Source organism: Sinocyclocheilus anshuiensis, unplaced genomic scaffold (genome assembly GCF_001515605.1).
Source record: "Sinocyclocheilus anshuiensis isolate Anshui unplaced genomic scaffold, SAMN03320099.WGS_v1.1 scaffold2558, whole genome shotgun sequence".
NCBI lineage: Eukaryota > Metazoa > Chordata > Actinopteri > Cypriniformes > Cyprinidae > Sinocyclocheilus > Sinocyclocheilus anshuiensis.
Window position 1 is genome coordinate 82,031 of NW_015552720.1, and position 20,950 is coordinate 102,980.

Below are 20,950 nucleotides of genomic sequence, written 5' to 3' on the forward strand. Positions count from 1 at the left end.
CTGTACATTCACTCCCCCCACCTACAATTCCTGCCGGTACGAGACTCGAACCCGCAACCTTTGGGTTACGAGTCCGACGCTCTAACCATTAGGCCACAACTTCCTAAGTAATATATTAATGAAATACATCAGTCAAGATAGATGGGAAAGTACAAAGTACATACAGAAAGTACACAAAGATCGCGTGTGTGTGTGTGTGTGTGTGTGTGTGTGTGTGTGTGTGTGTGAATATTTGTCAAGAGAAGCAGTGTTCTGTAATTTAACGGCTCTAGTGAGGCTGTCACACAGAGTTTGTATTTGGAAGGAAACCTGAGCCCCGCTTTGCAGCCAGAGCTGAGGTCAGAGGTCACTGGCCCTGTCTAGTTAGGAATGCATTGTGTCATTTGGATATTTCCAAACACGGCCCCCTTAAAATGCTTATTATTTCACCTCAAACACACCGGGCATGTTATTCCCATGCAAGCCTTTCCCCTGCAGTGATAACTGTCATGCAAGTCAAACAAAGACAAGCCTCTCTGCAGTGATGAATGCTGGCTTGCTGAAGATGTACATTTCCATAAGTACAACAGCATGTAAGCATGCATATATTCATATTTGCGCAGACGTATAGTATTCCATATCGCCTCTCCTCTAACCTCCTCTGTCTTTATGGGAGGCCCCACTTAATTCTCTCAAAACATTTCCCCTTTTGAAAAAATGCTGGAACAAAAATGAACACAAGCGGAGCTGAGTCCCTAACTCCAATGCTTACAAATATAGTAAACACCCACCTCCACTATTCATTGAGAAAAAAAAAACAGCCAGGTCTCATTCCTCATCTTAAGAGCAACATCTGTTAGCCAGTTCACCTTGAGGACCAATCAAACACGGTCTCTGTTGTCATGCTGCTAAACCCTGGGTTAGCTGAGACATTATGAAAATGTATGTATTACTTTGTAGTTGTTCTTGATGTATTAAACTTCTAAGGAAGACGTGGGTCTAGAAGACAGGATGACCATTTCCTGGTATTTATTTTCTCATAAGCCTTATACCGTGGCACTATGTCTTGTAAAGTCATCACTCTCTGTCATAAAAGAGAAACACTAGAAGCCTCATGACAGTTCAAAAGAAGGAGAGTAAGTCTAGTAAATTTGCGTTTAACTGGATACATTTCCAATCATACACAAAATCTTGCTTTTTTAAAGCATGTTGGTTATTGTAAATCCCAATAACACCACCAACACACACACACACACACACATACACACACACGTATACATACAGTATATATGTTGGCTGAGCAGCAGTGGGGCAGATAAGTTCTTGCAAGAAGTCTCTTATGCTTACTGCATTTGCAGGCTGCATTTGTTTGACCAAAAATGCAGTAAAAACAGTGATATTCTGAAATGTTCATACAATTTAAAACTAGTTTTCTTACATATTTTATATTAAATTGCATATTAAAATGCAATTTATTCCTGTGATGGCAAAGCCGAATTTTCAGCAGCTATTACTCCAGTCTTCAGTGTCACATGATCCTTAAGAAATCATTCTAATATTCTAATAACTGTAGATTAAAAACACAAGATCAAAAAGATTTAAAAAATTAAAAACATTCTCATCATAAAATAAGTGTATTCAAGTCATTATATGTATGAAACGCATTTTCAATCATGTATTTTAATTCTATATTTTTTTGAATAAATTACTAGATCTGGACAAAAAAGGTTGTCATTTCATTACCCATCTACCACTCCTCCTGTGTGACTGAAAGCGAACGACAGAGACGTGATTATGTTGCACAAATATGAACAAACATGGCAGAGGGTGTGATGTTCTCTAGGCAGAACACTGATGATTAGTTGTGGTGGTGACATTACAAGCCAACACAGCTGCCAATGAGATGCAGCACAGCGTGGAAACATCTTGTGTGGTACAGATCTCAAATTACCTGCTTCATTCCACACATATTCAGAAAACAACTCAAAATAGAATAGATATTCTTACAAGGAACATTACTGTTATGATCACAGTAAAGAACCATTCACTTTTTGACTTATAAGCATGCATGTTACTGGTTTATCTGGACTATAGTAAGATTACACTTAAGCAGCACCAAAGTAAACCTATGTACTGCAATACTTGAAATAAAGTATTTTCTTAAAAAAAAATGGAAAATGGAAAATGAAAATAAACAGTTGGGCAGTATCAAAAGGCGGCAGAATTTCACTTGTGAAACTGTGGAAGTCAGCTCAGGGGACAAATCTAAGGAAAACAGATGATATAAGGTTTCCCTCCTAATAATTTCAGGAATTTCATTATTTCCTATGAAAATATTTGGCTGGCTTTTTGGCTGTACAGAAGGGGAAAAAGTGGTCAGGGAGTTTCATGGTGAGATAAATAAGTCAGCTATAGAGTAAGTGCAAAAAGAGCTTGTTTTTTTAAACGTAGGCCTCTGCTTTAATAAAAGTTCCACTACTGTAGGTCAAAGCCACCTAATCTGAGTTCAATTAAGTTTAATCCACTGGCTCACTTACAAAAGCACAACATGAATCAGATGTGGACATAGGCCTACTACAAAAACATCAGGCCAAAGTATGCATATGTCCAGCCAAAGTATGCAGGCATCAGTGGTTATGTATTGCACAATGCTGCTCAGGATCATTTGAGGTTTTTTTTCCCCCTGATTCTGCTGAGTAGGGAAGTGGGTGACACTGGCAGTACAACGTCTGAAGCCACATGATGAATCCTAGGCTCACATTCGGAGGTGATCACCTTTTTGAATGCCAAAATAGTCTTCCAGGACATCTTAAAAGAAGCCAGTCCATTCACATCTACACATCAACATGTACAGTACAGGCTTGTGTCATGGGAAGGCTGTCCATTAAACGAGCAAAAAGGGGGGAAAAAAAGCGCAGACGTCACTACTGATCAGTTCTGCCTGGCTGCACTCAGAGTGCTCCAAGTGGTGTGTTGACGCGTTTATATTTAATGCCTATTAAATGCGTGATTATGGCTTCATCCATTTACACCCGTGTATTATTCATCTGAATCAGTAAAGATGGCCTTACGTCCAGATGTACCGAGTGTGGTTTTGCGTAGAGCTGCTCGGGGCGGGTTGGCATGGCAGTGTTCACCAGTTGGCTGAGTTGGGCTGTAATTTTCTCAGTCTTTCAGGGATCTTTTCATCAGCTCCAAGTACATAAGAGGAGTGATCAATCATCTATACAATTAGCATCATGCACAACCAGGCGTGAAGTTCACAGGCTGACCTCTACAGGAATGATATAATTCACAGAGAGTTACCATAAAAGGGGCTAGAAGAGAGGAGGATACATTTATGCAAGGTCTATGGAAAACGAGGGCTGGTTGATGTATGAAGAAAAGAGAACTGAAGGAGATAAAACACAGGAAATATTGTACTAAACAAATACAGTAAATGATCACTTTCACTGTAGGCTCTCAGAAAAATTATCGCAATGTACAGCCTTAGTATGGATTAGTGGTCGACCGATATATCGCCAAGGCCGATATATCGGCCGATATCTGACATTTTTCAAATATCGGCATCGGCCGATAAGTTTTTCTATTTTGCCGATGTGTTCGAGGCGGGACTTTTATTCTGACGCCGAGAACGGCTGCGGCAGCGCCTGAGCACACAGGGCTCACATTCTCCCTCTTGTTCCCTGTTATCATTCAGTTCTGTCTAATAACATTATAATACTTTCTCGTTTGCCGTCAGCATTCCGCAAATACGCATTTATATAATTTAAACAAATCTTTGAATGACTAATGAACATTTAATTTCACAAACCTTGCAGACTTAGTCTAATCTAGTTGAGATCTTGTGAAGTGTGCATGTGACCTGCATGATCGCGTGTTCTGTGACGGTCGGTCCTATGGTCCGTGCGAATTGAATACGGACAGGAGGAGAGTTCAGCTTCACTGGAGACGCGCGATCGACAAACTTTAATCTCGTGACTGATTTCAAATTATGCTGCGCTTTATGCATTTGCCCACATATTCATGTCATTTTCACTGTGCTGTATGTAAAATGAGTGTTACCTTGGCTTTATTTTAAAAAATAGGATTCCCAATGCACACAAATTTCCCAGAATAATGAGTGCCCTGTTGGTTACAGTGTTTACTTCCTTTTTAATTATATTTTTATTAAATATTTATTTATTTGTGAAAAAGACTTTGTCTTCTAGAGTATAAGTATGTTTATTTTACACGTTTATTTTTTAATCCATTTTCAAATGATTTCAAATTTTTTAAATATGAATTCAAATAAATAAAATGATATCGGCTTTATTTCGGCCACCGGCCACCCTGCTTTCCAAGATATCGCATCGGTATCGGCTGCCAACAAACCCATATCGGTCGACCACTAGTATGGATGCTCCTATGTACATGTAAGACAGGAAACGCCTCATTAAAAACATTAATTTCTGAACTGTCTTCCATTACTTCCAGCTTCTGTCATCTATTATACTACTTTCAACATTTTCCCTCTCACAAATGTGGCAAATATGGTACAAAAAGATGTTTTTAATTTTTATTTTACCCCCATAAGGTTTACTTATAAGGTTTACTTAAATAATTATGTAAAATGTTTCATTAAAAAACAGTATAATTTTTTTTTTGCTGTGCCTTTAATATAAATTCAAACAGTTTGTGATTCAGTTCAAACTGTCCACTTCAATTAATCATGTATATTATCAATGTATATTAAAATGTATTACTAAAAAAAAAAGTATGAAGAAAAGTATATAAATATTGCTGTTGATTCCTATGCAGTGTTATGTGTGTGTGTGTGTGTGTGTCTCTCTCTCTCTCTCTCTCTCTCTCTATATATATATATATATATATTCACACATAAGTAAAAATGATTACATTTACATTTTCCTTGTTATTTGTGAAATACTATGGAGCCCATAAAGGGACATGGCCATGGTGGTTAAAAAACTACTTTTTTTCACTGCTTTCGTGTTCTTGCAAATCTTTTGCTTTCCACCGAGAAACTTTTTGTTTGCTCACAAATGTTTTATGATGGAAATAATAACTATATTTCATTGTTTTTGTCAGAGAATGCAAAGTTTCTCGTGTAACGCAAATGTTTTGTGAGCAAAAGCAAACTTTCTCGGAGGAACGCAATACTTTTGATACAGATTATAACAGTTTTGAAAGCAAAGGCAAAAGCGTTGATAAAAAAAATGTTTCTTCTCATTTTATATTTTTCCCATTGAAAAACATGCCTTGATCATTTTTATTTTGAGAGTTTTTTGTGTTATGCATTAAACACTGTTTATCAATGTGACAATAGTGGCTGTTTCAAAAATATTATCCTTAAGAATTTACTAAAAAAAAAGCCATTTCAGCTATTTCAAAGAAAATGCATAGAGATATATTGAATATTAAAGGCAGAAAAAAACATTTAGAGCTGTATACCCAGGCCTACATTCATTCTGAGTCAACATGAGCTATGTACCGTCACATTTGATGCGGGAAGCCAGACACACAACACTGACAATGCAACAAAGCATCAGCATTATTTGGTTGTCATAAATCTCTCACTTTATTTCAGAAGCCAAATATGTTTAAAATACAATTAAAGCTCTGAAACTAGTTCATTGCAAGTAAGTGTGTCCAGTGCTGTTAATGCGGTGGCGTGGAAGTCCCCAATGAAAAGGGCTCCACACACAAATGGATCAGCTGGCCTCACAGTGGCATGTTAAAGGACTATTTAATTGCTGCAGTTTAAAAAGAGGAAATCCTTCTGTCCCCGGGGCTTAACTCTTTATCCAAACTAACTTCTGAACACCAGGGGTTGGACCTTGTGGTTGTGTGGCTAAGTGTGTGTGGCATTGCATGCGATGAAGAGGGAGACAGATCTTTAGGTAGCCACTTGTGTAGACAGGTGGTTTCTCAAGCCTCCATAAGAAAAAAAAAGGTGCTAAGAGTGTGCTTTTCCTGTCCAAATCCTTGATAAGGTAACCGGCTCTTAGCCGGCTTAGTTTACAAGTCGAGTGGCTTAGATTATGCTGCAGAGTGAAGTCTCACACAAGGCTTATAGAGATACTCTTATTATTTGAGTTGGATCCCCTCTTCAAGAGAGTCCTGGACAAAGCAGGAGGCAAAGAGAGCGCACAGCGGTACAACATACCTTTGACTATTCTGAGACAATCAAGTATGCGATCGAGATACACTGTTAGGAATGCAATGCATTTTCTTTTCTCTCTTGCACTGCTGTGACCTTTGAATCATCAGTGAACAGTGAAAGTACTGCACTTGAGCTAAATACTGCAATACAACTTATTCCTGAAATTCATGTCAATTCAGGTAGAGACGACCATGTTTATATAAAATCTGCATAATGTCTGAACCGAAACCGAACAGCTAGTTTTTAAAGAAATGATGATGCCACTCTCTTTTTGACACTGAGAGCTCGTCTGAAGTGCTTGAAAATGAGCCAGATGTATGGGTTTTGACTCATGCAGTTACACAGACTTGACTCATTTTTATACTGTCTCGCTCTACCACCGTTTCTCCCACCAGCCCTGCAGTCGTGGGGTGACCCAAACATATCATTTAAATGCATTAGCTTTAAGTGCATATTGAAAATGTCAGTGGTGGTTTAATGAAATTTGTCGATGTTGTTACACTGATGCCAACCATTTTTGAGTTGGCAAAAAGTTGCTATGCAGTACTGTTCAAAAGTTTGTGGTCAGTAGGTGTGGGCGATATGGCAAAAATATCATATCATGATTTGATATGGAAAATCATGATTCACGATTTTATCACGATTGTTTTACTATTTTGCAAGTTGTCTAAGCAGTATAGCCAACTGATTTCCTTATTTTAAAAACAAAGCCTCACAGGGTCATATAAATATAAAATATAAAATAAAGAATGGCAGATATTTAGGCCAAAGTGGGCAAAGATAAAATGTGTCATTATTTTATCTTTGTTATTAAAAAGAACAAAAATTCACATATTACAAATACACTTTATTTTTCAGGTACAGTAGGTGTATTTAGGTGTATAATAAATTGAATGAACAAATATAAAAATAAAACACTATATACACTTCACTGTATAAATTATACATTGATTCTTATTAAAGCAACTGTATTAAAGTTCTTCAGTCAAGAGCAGTGAGTGATTTTTTATCTTTGTGTTTTGTTGTTTTATTAATATTAGTTCACCAAAAAAATGTAAAGTCTGATATCATTTACTCACTCTCAAGTTGTTTTAAACCTGAATTAGTTTTTCTTTTGAACATAAAAGTTATATTGAAGAATGTGGGTATCCAAACAGTTGCTGGTCCTCAGAGACTTCCATAGGATTTGTTTTCTTACTATCAAAGACAATGGGAACCAGCAACTCTGGTAAACCACATTCATCAAAATATCTTCTTTTGTGTTCAGTACAAGAAAGAAATTAATACAGGTTTCGTACAACATGAAAGTGAGTAAATAATGACAGAATTTTAATTTTTGTGTGAACTATCCCTTTAATGACAAGCAGCAGCATGTTTAGTACTATTAGTCTGCTATCACTTTAAGACCTGCACGCATCTAATATACAGGCACACTTCCGTTTTTCTTTTAACTGTTTACTTTCACTTTAGACATAACCAACTGTGTTTATATGTAAACCTTGTGTGTTTTTGACACTATTAGCGCAATCAGACGCAAAAGATAACTTAGTCCAGTAATCAGGCGCTGTTTGAGAGGCTTTTTAGTGTGTTCACGCTTCAGGTGAAGTTATTTGCTTTAAGATAAAGGCAACTAAGTTATTATTAACTAAAACCCAATTCAATATATCACATACATTAATGAAAGAAAACAGATATAAAAAAAAAACAGGTTAATAAAACGCAGATGTTTTTTGTTTTTTTTTGCATTATTAATAACAAGGTCTGTTGAAAATTGCAGATTTTAAAGTTGACTGCAACATCTGCCTGAGTCTTGGGCAAAAACAAATTCACCACAGCATTTGATTTTATTGTTCTGTTCTTGCACAACTCTTTGTTCATGCATTCTTGTACAATCAAAAAGGAATGTCAAATCACTTCGTTATGCAGCCTTCGGCAAAGCTCTCCAGACATACCATAATCAAATCAAAACAAGCAACAACTTGGAGTGCTCTGCGCTTGACCACATGCTCTAGTCTCATCTCACACACGAACACACACAAACGTCAACAGGACAAACTGCAATTACAGCAACTAAAAAAAACAAATACAGTGAACTAAGGATCTGTAACCACAGACGGACAGGAAGCAATATGATTGTGCAATTTGCGAGCATGCAGTACCACAATGCAATGAGTTTATGAACCTGGAACCAATATTTTAATTTATAGAACCTCTCAAAGGTAAGTGATGCCTTTTATATTTAATTTGTTCTGATTTACAGATATTGAATATGCAATCATTCAACCATATTCAGTTTCTGTTTTCTGAGAATAAAACTTTCATCTTGGACCTTGACATGCTTCTATTTTTTTATCTGGCACAGATCCATAGTTGTCCTTAAATACCCTTGTTTGTTCTAATTAAATAAACTAAACTGCACTAAATGATAATCGGCGGTTTTGCTTTCAAGAATCTGCTGCAGACATACAGTGGGTTTCAAAAGTCCACCTGTGAAAATGCTTCATGTTATACAGTTTTTTTTTTTTATTACAAACACATAATCAGCACAACAGTATTAATTTAAGTGATATGTTGTATTAGAAAAATAAATATGAATTTCAGAATAGTTTGCATTGACGCTTGTTTCTGCCATGGGATTAAAAAATAAAAAGGTAATTGTGACTTTTTATTTCACAATTTTTTCCACAATTTTCATGTAAACTGGGACTTACGAGAAAACTGTAAATTTCAATGTTAACGTTACTTGAAAAAGTCTTGCAAACTTACTGTCTCTGCCAAATCTAGTTAAGGTTGCTCACTATATTAAAGTTTACTCAGAAGCCAATTTATGAAAAGTTGATTATACTAAGTAACCTTAGCTAGATTTTTCTTGAGGCAATAAGTTTGCAAGATTTTTTCAAGTAAAGTTAACAAATTGAAATTTACAGTGGAAAAAAAAAGTCGCAACTGACTTTTCTAAGTTTACATCTCGCAATTATGTTTTTTTTTAAACAAAGAAAAAAGAAAAAAGGTAATTGCTTTTAACTTTTATCTTACAATTCTGTCTTGTATTCCTCAGAATTGCAAGTTTATATGTCGCAATACTAAGTTTATATTTCACAATTCTGAATTTCTGAGAATTGCGAGAAAAAAAGTCTGAATTGTAAGATAAAAAGTTGCAATTACATTTTAAATAGGTTTATCGCTTTCGCTTTAATGACAGCAGCACTTGAGCTGCATGAACTTCATAAGATTGTGTCAAACCAGATGACCATGTTCTCTAGTATTGATCACATGATCATGGTCACAAATGTACTTATTTGATAAGTGAGCAAAATAAGAATCTTAAATATTTATTATAATGTATATGTATTTATATGTATTCTAACATTTATCCATAACGTTTCTTTGTTTAAATTTATTTCCAGATTTAAGTTCAATTTTGAATCCAAGATTGCCAGCATAATCTCAGACTTCTGAACCCCACTGTATGTCACAAAACTTGCAGAGTGTGTACAGTTACAGGAACTGTTGCTAAGAAAGGAAAAGAATGGAAAAGAGGTCTTTGGTTTGTCCCACCATCCAGAGAGCAAATACAGAGCTTTACCCCAACAGTATCCAGTGCCCCCACAACCTCAGCATATTTCTGGAAGGCTCTTTTTCCTGAGCAGGACTCCCAGAAGAGTCTCTAATGCTGTAAGTAATAGTGTTGGAGATTCCGCTCTAAGCTGTGATTGGCTCCTCTGTTTGTCCAGGGGGACATAGTTTCCATTCCCACTTACTCTCTATCAAATCACTTTTATAAGCTTACAAAAAAGGAGAACTATGTCTAGAATCTCCTCCGTCTTCACATCTGGTCACCACGAGAGTAGTTCATTTCACCGACAGAGTAAAACGCGATTGGTTGCCGAGCTCTGATTCAGTGCCAAAACGGACTCTGGGGACACATGAAACACATAAGAACAGGCCTGAAACTCACTAGTATAGACACGCCGAACTGTGCGCACCAAACCACAGGGCCGAGACTCATCCTTCATGGTGTTTTATTGTCCCTCATCCCTGTATACGTTAATTCATGCTCCAGAACTCTGACTCCGGTTCAGCAGTTAAGATGTTTTCAGGACGTCATGTCATAATACATGAATGGAACAGAATTAAAATAGCTGAAAGCTTCACACATAGCAATGAAAATTATAGTGCCCTAGAGTTCGCGTCTGGTACTTCCAAAATCTTTAAACAGCTATGAACTTCTAACCTGGAGCTTCAAAAGAAGAAGAGAAAACTGTTGTACATGGGTCAATGAGAAATAAGAGAGTCCACGATAAAGAAAGGTTTATAAATCAGGTTATATAAATCATGTTGGATTCATATGGTTTTGACTTTCACAACATTTACAACAAAAGTTTTAACTTAATGACTCTAAAAAATGTCATGTGTAACCATTAAGTAAAAGTACTAACATATTTTGCTTACACCTTGAATTACATGTACACACTCTATGCAAAATGTTTTTAAATATTATTAGTTCATACATTTCATGATCAGTTTTTAAGGAGTCACACCACATGATATTTTACAACCTGAGATAATCTTGCTTTGCCATTCTTTCAACAAGGCTTTTTTTTTCATTATGATATTAGGACAGTATCACTCTGAAATGTTTGACTTTATGAAATTGCATCTCAAAGTATTTTTGAATAAATTAATATTTAAAGGGGTCATATGATGTTGCTAAAAAGAACATTATTTTGTGTATTTAGTGTAATGAAATGCATTTATGCGGTTTAAGGTTCAAAAAACACATTATTTTCCACATAATGTACATTATTGTCCCGCCTTTCTGAAACGCCAGCCCTATTGTAAATACAACTTAACCACTGATTTCTAGTCGTGTCCAAACAAAGTAGTTTCGCTTTCACAACGAAACACACAGCGGGCTAGAGTGAGCGGAGGGCGGCGGGCTACAGTGAGCGGAGGCTGGCCTAGAGTGAGCAGTGGCGGGCGGCTAGAGTGAGCGGAGGGCGGCGGACTAGAGTGAGCGGAGGGCGGTGGGCTAGAGTGAGCGGAGGCCGGCCTAGAGTGAGCAGTGGCGGGCGGCTAGAGTGAGCGGAGGGCGGCGGACTAGAGTGAGCGGAGGGCGGTGGGCTAGAGTGAGCGGAGGCCGGCCTAGAGTGAGCAGTGGCGGGCGGCTAGAGTGAGCGGAGGGCGGCGGACTAGAGTGAGCGGAGGGCGGTGGGCTAGAGTGAGCGGAGGCCGGCCTAGAGTGAGCAGTGGCGGGCGGCTAGAGTGAGCGGAGGGCGGCGGACTAGAGTGAGCGGAGGGCGGTGGGCTAGAGTGAGCGGAGGCCGGCCTAGAGTGAGCAGTGGCGGGCGGCTAGAGTGAGCGGAGGGCGGCGGACTAGAGTGAGCGGAGGGCGGTGGGCTAGAGTGAGCGGAGGCCGGCCTAGAGTGAGCAGTGGCGGGCGGCTAGAGTGAGCGGAGGGCGGCGGACTAGAGTGAGCGGAGGGCGGTGGGCTAGAGTGAGCGGAGGCCGGCCTAGAGTGAGCAGTGGCGGGCGGCCAACATGATCAAAACTTTGCTGAAAAACCTGTTGTACACAATCAACTACATGCCTTCTGTTGTCTCATTGATCATTTTTTACTTTTTTTATCAAGTAAAAGGTCTTTTAGTATAATTCTAAAAATTTCCCCCTTCAGGTCGTGGTTCATGTCTTTTTGCTGTGAAATCTTTAATGATTTTCATAAAGTAAACATAAGAATAACTTTTATATTGTTAGCAATATTTCAAGATGAACACTTGCTGGACTGAAGCAACTTATCCATTCATCATTTTTAGAAAAACAATTTATTAAGTGGCAAATATGATACTACATGCTTTTGAGGAATGTTTATTTGCATTATCTTTGTATTTGTTTTATTTATATTTGCTTTATATTTCAATCATCACTTCAATACAATTAAAACTACAGCATAAACTAAGCATTTAATTATCAACTTACTAAGCCATAATATTGGGAGATATAGAGTGACAATTGATATTAATATATCAATAGTGACAATAGTGATTAAAAAGTCACACCAAAGATTGTTTGTGCTGAGGAAGCTTGACTCTTTCAGTGTACAGAGAGTTATTCTCTGGTCTTTTTATAATTCATTTGTTTAACTTGAAACTATCCTGTCCTTTTCCTTTATTTTTCTTTATTATGAACAGCAAGTGATGAGGATGGCACATAAAATAACAGGCGACAGCACACACCCTTTGAATTATTATTTTGAGTGGATGCCCCTTGGGCGACGTTTAAGGACAATCAGATGTTATACAAGCAATACGTTTATGTAATAAATGTAGTTGATATTTTTTTCCTTCTATATTTTTGTATGTATTTTGTGTATTTTGAGTATTTGTATGTGTGTTCAAGTGTTGATTGTATATGTGAAGCACCACGACAGTCTGAACTAATTGCCCCAAGGGGTTTAATAAAGCGCTAAGCTAACTAAAAAAAAAACTAATATGAATTTTATCCAAGTTTGCTACATTTTTATAAAGATTGATTGATATTAGGCGCTATCAGAATTGAATTTGATTTCATGGCCATATAAATATCAGCAACCGTGCTCCATTTTCTATTAGATGTAGCTTTAGAATTTGTCTAAAGGTTCAAATAAACTGTTCCTTTAAAAAAAATGACTTTATTTATTTATTTTTACTATTATTTCATATGTCAGGCTTTACAGGGTTAAGCCATACTGGATATAGTCTGCTATTTGCAGGTTTAATGAATAATTTAACTAATTAATCAGTATGCAACATTCTGTGTGTCACTGAATAGGTTTGAAATAGCAGAATTACAGAATTACCTGTGGGGTGATGCAGGATTAAAGCAGGTCTTGGTGACATCAGTGATGTTGGGGTTGCAGCAGTCCCCATGATCGTAATAGAAATTGTCCCAGTTACACTCTGGGTCACAAACCCCATTCCCCTGCTTGTATTCGGGGCAGTGTGTGCTCTGCCTCTTACAGTATCCGGCGTCGAAGCCAGTAAGCATGTGGTTACATTCTGGATCGCACTCTTCATCGCCTACTTTGCTGATATCACAGTTGGCCAGTATTAGGCGGTTACGTAAGGACGAGTTGTAGACGTTGTGAACGGTGCGCTCCCAGGAAATGTTGTAGACGCGGAAAGCGTTGTTCAAGTGCTGGTGCTGAAGGTTGATCTGGTGGTCTGTAATCGTCGGCCACCGTCCGTCATCGTCGTAAACGTTTATCACTCGATAGCGCACCGTCTTGGGTTTGCGGAAGCTCCAGAGCTGGTAATAGTTTGTAATTACCTCCACATTGTCGCATACAGTCTGTCCGCAAGGTGGAGGTTTCAGTGCAGCATCACTGAGGATAGCCACCAAGTTCCTGTCTGAGTCCTCCAACCAGGGGAAGCTCCCATCTTTCACCGTCAGCCACCGTCTTGACATGTTCTCAAAGTTCTCATGAATGACTAGCTGAGAGAGGTCACCAAACTGACCCAAACTGTGACCCATGGATCTAATGATCTCACGCTGGCTCAGAGCCCGATGCCACAAGCTCAAGTGTTCCATCATACCCCTGTAGTTGTGATTTAAGGCGTTGCCACCGATCATTAGCACCTTGCACTTCTTGGTAAGTGGGCTGAAAATCTCACCAGATTGGTCTCGGCTTACAGCAACCTGCGCTCCATTTATGTACAGCTTCATAAAGAGACCGTTGTAGGTGACTGCCACGTGTGACCATTGATTGGGAGTGTAGGGTGCATTGGAGGTGATCGTGGTGAGCTTGTGGGCTCGGTCTGTTTTGAGGGAGAAGAAGAAGCGAGGGTCACGGTTGGCTTGGTCGCTGACTGCTTTGATGCCAAGTAACCACCCTCTATCACTGGATGCGTAAAAGCATTTATCAAAGAGACCTGCAGGAAGATGACAGGTATTAGATACAAGAACAAGCAGAGAATCATGGTACAGATGTACATTTTTATGCTTTTTTTCATAAATTCTATTATCAGCAAAACAATAAAAAAATGTTTTACATGAATTTGTTGGTTTAATGACAGAAGTATTCAAGCTGCATAAACTTCACAAGTTTGTGTAAAACCTGATGATCATGATCTTCAGCATGATTTGAGATGATCCAAAAAAATCATCTTGAGCTTCAATAGAAGCAAGAACAGACGTCTGTACAGAGTCACGTTATATTTTTTCAAAATCTTAAAACATTTATTTCAAGGTTTACCATTCAAAAGTTTGTGTAAAGAAGTCTCTTATGTGCACTAAGGCTGAATTTATTTGATAAAAAAAACAGTAAAACAGCAATATTTGTGAAATATTATTACCATTTAAAATAGATGTTTTCTGTTTTAATGTATCTATTACTGTGATGGCAAAGCTGAATGTTTCAGTCTTCAGTGTCAGAAATCATTCTAATATGCTGATTTGATGCTCAAGAAACATTTCTTATTATTTTAATGTTGAAAACAACTGCTTAATATTTTTGCAGAAATACCTGTGATTCTGTGACCTGAATTAATTTTTTTTTGTAACAATATAAACTATTTACTGTCACATATAATCAATTGAATGCATTCTTGCTGCATAAATGTGTCAATTTCTTTCAAAAAATATTTTATAAATGCTTAAAAATGATACATCTTAATTTTTTTTTCAATGTCCCTAAATATTAAAACTTTCTGTTTAGACTTAAATTTGATTTTCAATTGCAGATTTTCACTGGGTTCTTTTAGACTCCACTGTATCTTTCATCAGTAATGAGGTTTTCTGCTCCATAAATGCTAGACACAATTAGCAGATACTGATTTATCCAAAAGTATAATGAAAGGCGCACAGTAGTAGTTCAGCAAACTGACTGACGCAACACCACAGACGTAAGTTTCTGTAGCCTGATGCGGAGAGTGACGAAAAACTGTATGTGTTTATCCAGAAAAGTGGGGAACACAACGGGGTTCCCATGATCAAATCATTGCAACAGTCCAGTCCGAGGACTACAGGCCTACGAGGAAGCATCTGCTAGCAATCAGGCCCAGACAGTGTGGTCTTGTATCAACAGAGCAAAGGTTACTTGAATTTTCAGTCTATTTTCTTGAAATGTGCCACAGCAGTAGGGATGTTTGAAATCAAAAATGGTCCTTTTTCGGCACAGTCCATATTATGATAGGGGCTCTGAAACCCTTTCTTCCTGTTTCATTTGGAAACCATGTGCTGAGCGACAGAAGGAAACTTCTTCTTACATTTAATGGGTACATGTCCTTCATAATAGTCCAGAGTGTGTAAAAGCTGATTGTATTTCAATACTGCAGAAATCAGATACAGGGCAAATTCTAAATTTTTAATTCTTACATTTCATTTTAAAGAATTAATCAAACAAGCCCTACAAATCCACACAGCAGTGCTAGATAATCCAGTAAATTGCTGAGCAATGAAACCTAAAGTCAAAGACAGAAAGTGAGGATCTGTGATCTGTGAGAGGAACTCTCTCATCTTCCACAGCGGAGAGAAGTGCGTTTGTTAGAGGTAATTAGTGAAATTCAGTTAGGGCAAATAAGCAGTAAAGAGTTACCAGGGTAGCAGAGGAAAATATTACTATGCTACATTACTACTTAAACCGTGTAACATAACTCCAAATTTACACATGCCTCTGCAACAGGGAAACGCATTTGGACTGAGCTGCTGAAATCCATTTAGTGAAGCTGAATGCATGAGGATCTTCTGACCGCTAGGATTGACCACTTTAAAGAGATTATTCATTCGGGAGCGCCTTACTAAAGAGCAGACAGGAGCATGTAGTTCCCTCTCACTTCTGGGCTGCCAGCAGAACCACTGCCAGCATCTATAAAAATAAATTGTGCCATAAAACTGAGGAAATTACAATCTGTGAAATCCTGGAATGAGACCACTAAGTGGGAAATAACAAACAGGTACATTTCTTGCCAGCACCGAACTTTAGACATGCAAGGGGCTCAGTGTAGGGAAAGGGATGGGGGTTCAATGAATCGATGGACACACTAAAAAATACTAATTTTACACTGATCACAAATGAGATTTCATTAAAACCATCAGTGCATAATAAATACTGTATACAGCTTTAACTAGGACAATGCATTAAAAACGAATGTATGATAAACAGTGTGGAGGAAAAGACTCGCACGCAAATACAAATGCTGCTTTCTGCTTGCTTTGCAAATTAACTTACTTTATGAAATCAATCCAGTCATTAAACTAAGTACATGCTGAAGTTAAAATGCAATTTTGGAAATTAATGCAGCTGGCTCCTCGTGCCGAATATAGCATACATTGTAATCCTTTCCAATATTTCATGAAACCGTCCATTTTGAGTTCATTCAATCTCAGTATCCAGCACCATGGACAGAGCACTACAAAGTGAGCATTACGAAATGAAAGACAAGCGCAGCAGCTGTTTGGAAAAAATTATATACACCCGTAGTGTCTATATATTTTTATTAAAACATCTGTAAGGCTATATTGAATTTTTTAAGACTAGCTACTTTTAAACTTAGTTGTTAGACTCATTTTATGTTAGACATGGGGGTCAACATATTTTAAAGTTCAGACTTTTTTGTTTAAATTTAAAAAATTATAATTATATTTTAACTCATGCAGTATGATTAAGACAAAATGTTATTTATCAGTACAATAGGTAATACTTTAAAATAAGGTTCCATTTTTTTTATCATTAGTTAAACCTTATTTAACTGCAAGAACTAACAATAAAAATAGTTCTAAAACATTTATTAATCATAGTTAATGTTAATTCTAACATTGACTAATACGTTATTAAAATCAAAAGTTGTATCTGTTAATATTATTCTATGGGCCTCAGCTAACATGAAGTAACAAGTAGTTGTATTATTATTAAGTAACATTAAGAAAGATTAATAAATACTGTAACAAATGCATAAAAGTCATTTTTAGCATCAACTAACATTAACTAATGAAACTTTATTCTAAAGTTTTACCATACAAACTTATTATTATGAATTTATATATATATATAAATTTGATATATAATACATTTTTATTTATTATTATATTTTATTACATCTATTAATTAATATACGTTTATTAATATATTAACTATCAAATCTTCTTAAACCTCTCATGAAGTATGAATTACCATTGTAGAAACATTAAATATCTGTTAACAACTACACTAACCAAACATAAATCAACCTATTTAGTAACATGATAATTTAATATTTACATTTGTATAGCCGTCATTACAAACCTCTAAGTGTTGCTATTGACAGTTTCATGAGGTGCATATTAAGTTATTGTAATGTGCCATAAAATATCCCATTCCACTGCGTACTTCACAGAGACCTCAATGACAACAATGAAAGAATAAGCAAAATGTACAAATTTACATTTAAAATCAGACTGTGTGCAATGTCAGATGAAAAGTTGCCACCTAACGTCAGCAGACATGCTGTAAAACTTCTAGTAAAAATGTCATCTGTCTGAGAACAGGCTCAGCGCCTCTTTGTGCACTCTTGCGACTGAGGATCTGATTGACTGAAAGCAGGAGTTCATTCCATGATGTTTTGTGGCAAGGACTGTAATATCTTTACAAGAAGAAGCAACAACAAAACCACTTGAAGAAAGGATGGACAAGGCACTAATTTTATAGCTTCATCCATCTGTACTGACATTTATAGCATTTCCTTCTCATAATCCTATACTTGAAGAATCCTGATTCCAAAACAGCGTATATTTGTGGGTTAAAACCTGACAGCAGATATACGAGGGCAACAACGTCCATGGACCGCAAATATTTAATGCTTTGTTTAAAACAAAATTTGCTGAACAACACTATTAGATGCGCAGTTGGAGAAGCTATATAAACTCTGCCAGCGCCCCCTCGTTGCTTCTTAATGTTACTGTGACTATAAGGAGATCATTTTGAGAACAGAGGAGTGGACTAATTTTAGATGACTCACTGACAAGATGTATTCAATCAATCCATTATCATGCAGCTCTCTGGATATATAAAGCTTATTTAAAGACAGTGTACCCAACTGTGCATAATTAGATTAATTTTCAATGTCCTGAGTCTAGGATTTGCTATTTAAATCATGCATCCTGAAATCTATCACTAAATTGCATGTGCATGTCTCACTAATTATTTCCAGTATTTTATTATTTATATAATTTTTTAACTCAGACATAAAGTTAACTTTTTACATTTAATCTATGTAAGACTTTTTGTCTAATATTTGTGAAAATAAAAACTAAGCATGTGGTTCTATTGTACATTTCTAATGACATCCATGTTAGAAAAACTGCGTGCTATAGGGATTCACGGGGTGCACGCAGGATTCATAAACCGACTCCACGGGTATTACGCTCTCTGTTGGCTGGAAAAGGGATGAGGGGGGAAAAGAAATCACATAGATTTGTTTGAAGGAAAAAAAAAATACAACCGAGCAACTAACACGCCCACCTATGCTACTCCATCCCCATCAGAATAATTTGTAATGCGCGTAAATAGAGATTTTTTTAGCGGATTTTGTTATCCGATTATAAACTACAAGCGCTTCGTTAGTGGTACATGCATACTTTCAAAGCACATTTTAAAATATAATTATAAATAGCCATACATAAAGACTGAAGTATAGGCGCCAGCTGTAGTGTTCAGTTTGGTATAGAGGGTGTATATGTAGTATTTAGTGCAGAGCAGAGCACGTAAGGAACACAGTAGCCTATGCATCAAAGGCATGACGTATTTGTTTAAGCGATTTCTGACACAGACACTTAATCATAGCCATACGGGCAAATCTATATGCCGCTATTATGATTTTTTTTCACAGTTTTATGCAGTTTTAAAGGTGTAAATAATATTAATAATAATAAATCAATAAACAAATCAAATTCTTTAAACGCCATGACTTAAATAGCAAACCAACACGATATTGGGGTATTATAGTTGCTTTACTCCACATCACAACGAATCGTTCAAATATGAATAACTAGAAAGGCAATTTAAATTGGTAACGTTAAAACTACAAGATGCTACCAAAAGTTGGGTGGCGATAACCTGCCAACCGCATGCAAAACCCAAGTGAGTTTTTGCTAGCAAACAACAAGAGCAAAAGCGCATCTCTATATGCCGTCCTCGGAGAGATATTCGCTAACTATTCTCGGCACACGCTCGCATTAGCTCATAAATAGTGAAAGTGATAAAAAGAAGTGTTAGAGGCAAGTGTTTATGCAACTAATCTCACACTGGAGGTGATTTATGAAGCACGGGCATGCTGCAGTTAGGCTACACTATGAAATGATTTCTGCAGTGAATATAATGCAAGTCATAATTAAGCAAATCAAACCTCCGATAACAGCTGGAGAGCGCTGCCCACCCTCAGGTTTTATCCACATTTCCAGGGTGAAATTACCCCTTGGCACCTCTGCATTGGGTTTCAGACGCAGTTGGTCTCCTCGACCGGTAAAGTAAACAGCCCTCCGCCGACCTGGGCTGCTTTCCCCCGCCTGTGACAGGCGAGGGGAGCGCCGATCTATCCCGGGAAGTGAGCGTTTGCCCCGAGGCAGGCGTGTGGCACAAGGTCCTGGGAAGGTACTTCTGGCTTCCCTGATGCGTACCAAGTCTCTTTTAGACCTTGCAATTCGCCGTGGAGTCCCACACTCAGATCCCAAGCACACGATAAAAAGCAAAAGGCAAAGGAGCCAAGTGCAAATGGGCAAAAGTTTCATTTTCAAGTGGAGAGAAGATATTTTTTGGTCAATGGATAGGGGATTTGATGATTTCAAAATACTAAATAGCGCTCGTCTTTGGAGATCTTTCCCGGTCTTTTGCTTTTACAAAAGCCTGTCACGACGCGTATTCAACACCAACCAAGACGGCAATGCTGTCGTATTTTTTCCTTTATAATGTTAAGCCACGACCCCCTTTCCTTGCCCCTTTCAAAGACACTTCAACACAGATTGAGGGGGGAAAGGAATATGTTAATTCAGCCAAGTGCTCCACCTTCCCAATTGAATGGATCCCAATTAAACTGCAGGGATGACTTAGTAATCAATCAGTGTGGAGAGGTCAAAATCATTTCCCTTTCACTTTTTCTTCATCCGCATTTCAAATAAACTTGACAAAAACGCGTCCCTCAAACACATCACATACACAACTCTAGGCGTACATGTGTGAGTGTTTGAACGGGGTCAGTGGCGAGACCGGCGTCTATTTCTTCAGAGGGATTCGCGTTCATTAAAGTTGAAATAACACGTAATATCCCCGCCGGTCTCAATCGAACAGTCCGAGTGGAAAGAAAAAGACATGATTTGTCAAATGCTACATGTTTCGGGCAACTCTCGTTCGTTACGTCACATTGTTTTTTTATTTGGCCGAAAGCATATTAGGCTACTTAGTGCGAATAGCCGGGTTCGTTCTGACAGGAGTCGCATGTAACCTGCTTGCTGTTTTGAACCGGGACGGTGTTTTTATGTTGTGCACCGCTGCGTTGAGAACCCTCTAGTGGCTACACAATGAACTCTCATTAAAAAAACACAAGAAAAAAAAATATGGTAAGGCTAGTTGAATATTTGTATTGCTCTTTCCTTTGTCCACAACGACCTAACGTGCGCAGCGCTGGCTGGGGAGGCAGACTGACAGAGAGACAAACGCAGACTGCTGATGGCGAGAACGAGAAGGAACAGTAGACACGATGATCAAGATTTCAAGAAAATGATGCTTTTTGTGTGTGCCTTTAACGATGAAAAGCTAACACTAAGGAACAAAAACTCGTCCATTACAAAGAAAAATATGTAGAA

The 20,950-nt window shown here is 37.6% G+C and overlaps 1 protein-coding gene across 1 annotated transcript in view; it reads right to left on the reverse strand.

The window, feature by feature from the left end:
• The window catches only part of LOC107667798 (pappalysin-1-like), a 90,513-nt gene extending 70,559 nt beyond the window's left edge, over nt 1-19,954 (reverse strand). The window contains exons 1-2 of the mRNA XM_016459516.1: nt 19,498-19,954; nt 12,978-14,049 (exon numbers count right to left, since the gene is read on the reverse strand). Of these exons, the coding sequence (XP_016315002.1) occupies nt 12,978-14,049; nt 19,498-19,879 (1,454 nt within the window). The 5' untranslated portion in view covers nt 19,880-19,954. The remainder of the gene's footprint in view (nt 1-12,977; nt 14,050-19,497) is intronic.
• Nucleotides 19,955-20,950: the final 996 nt, after the last annotated feature.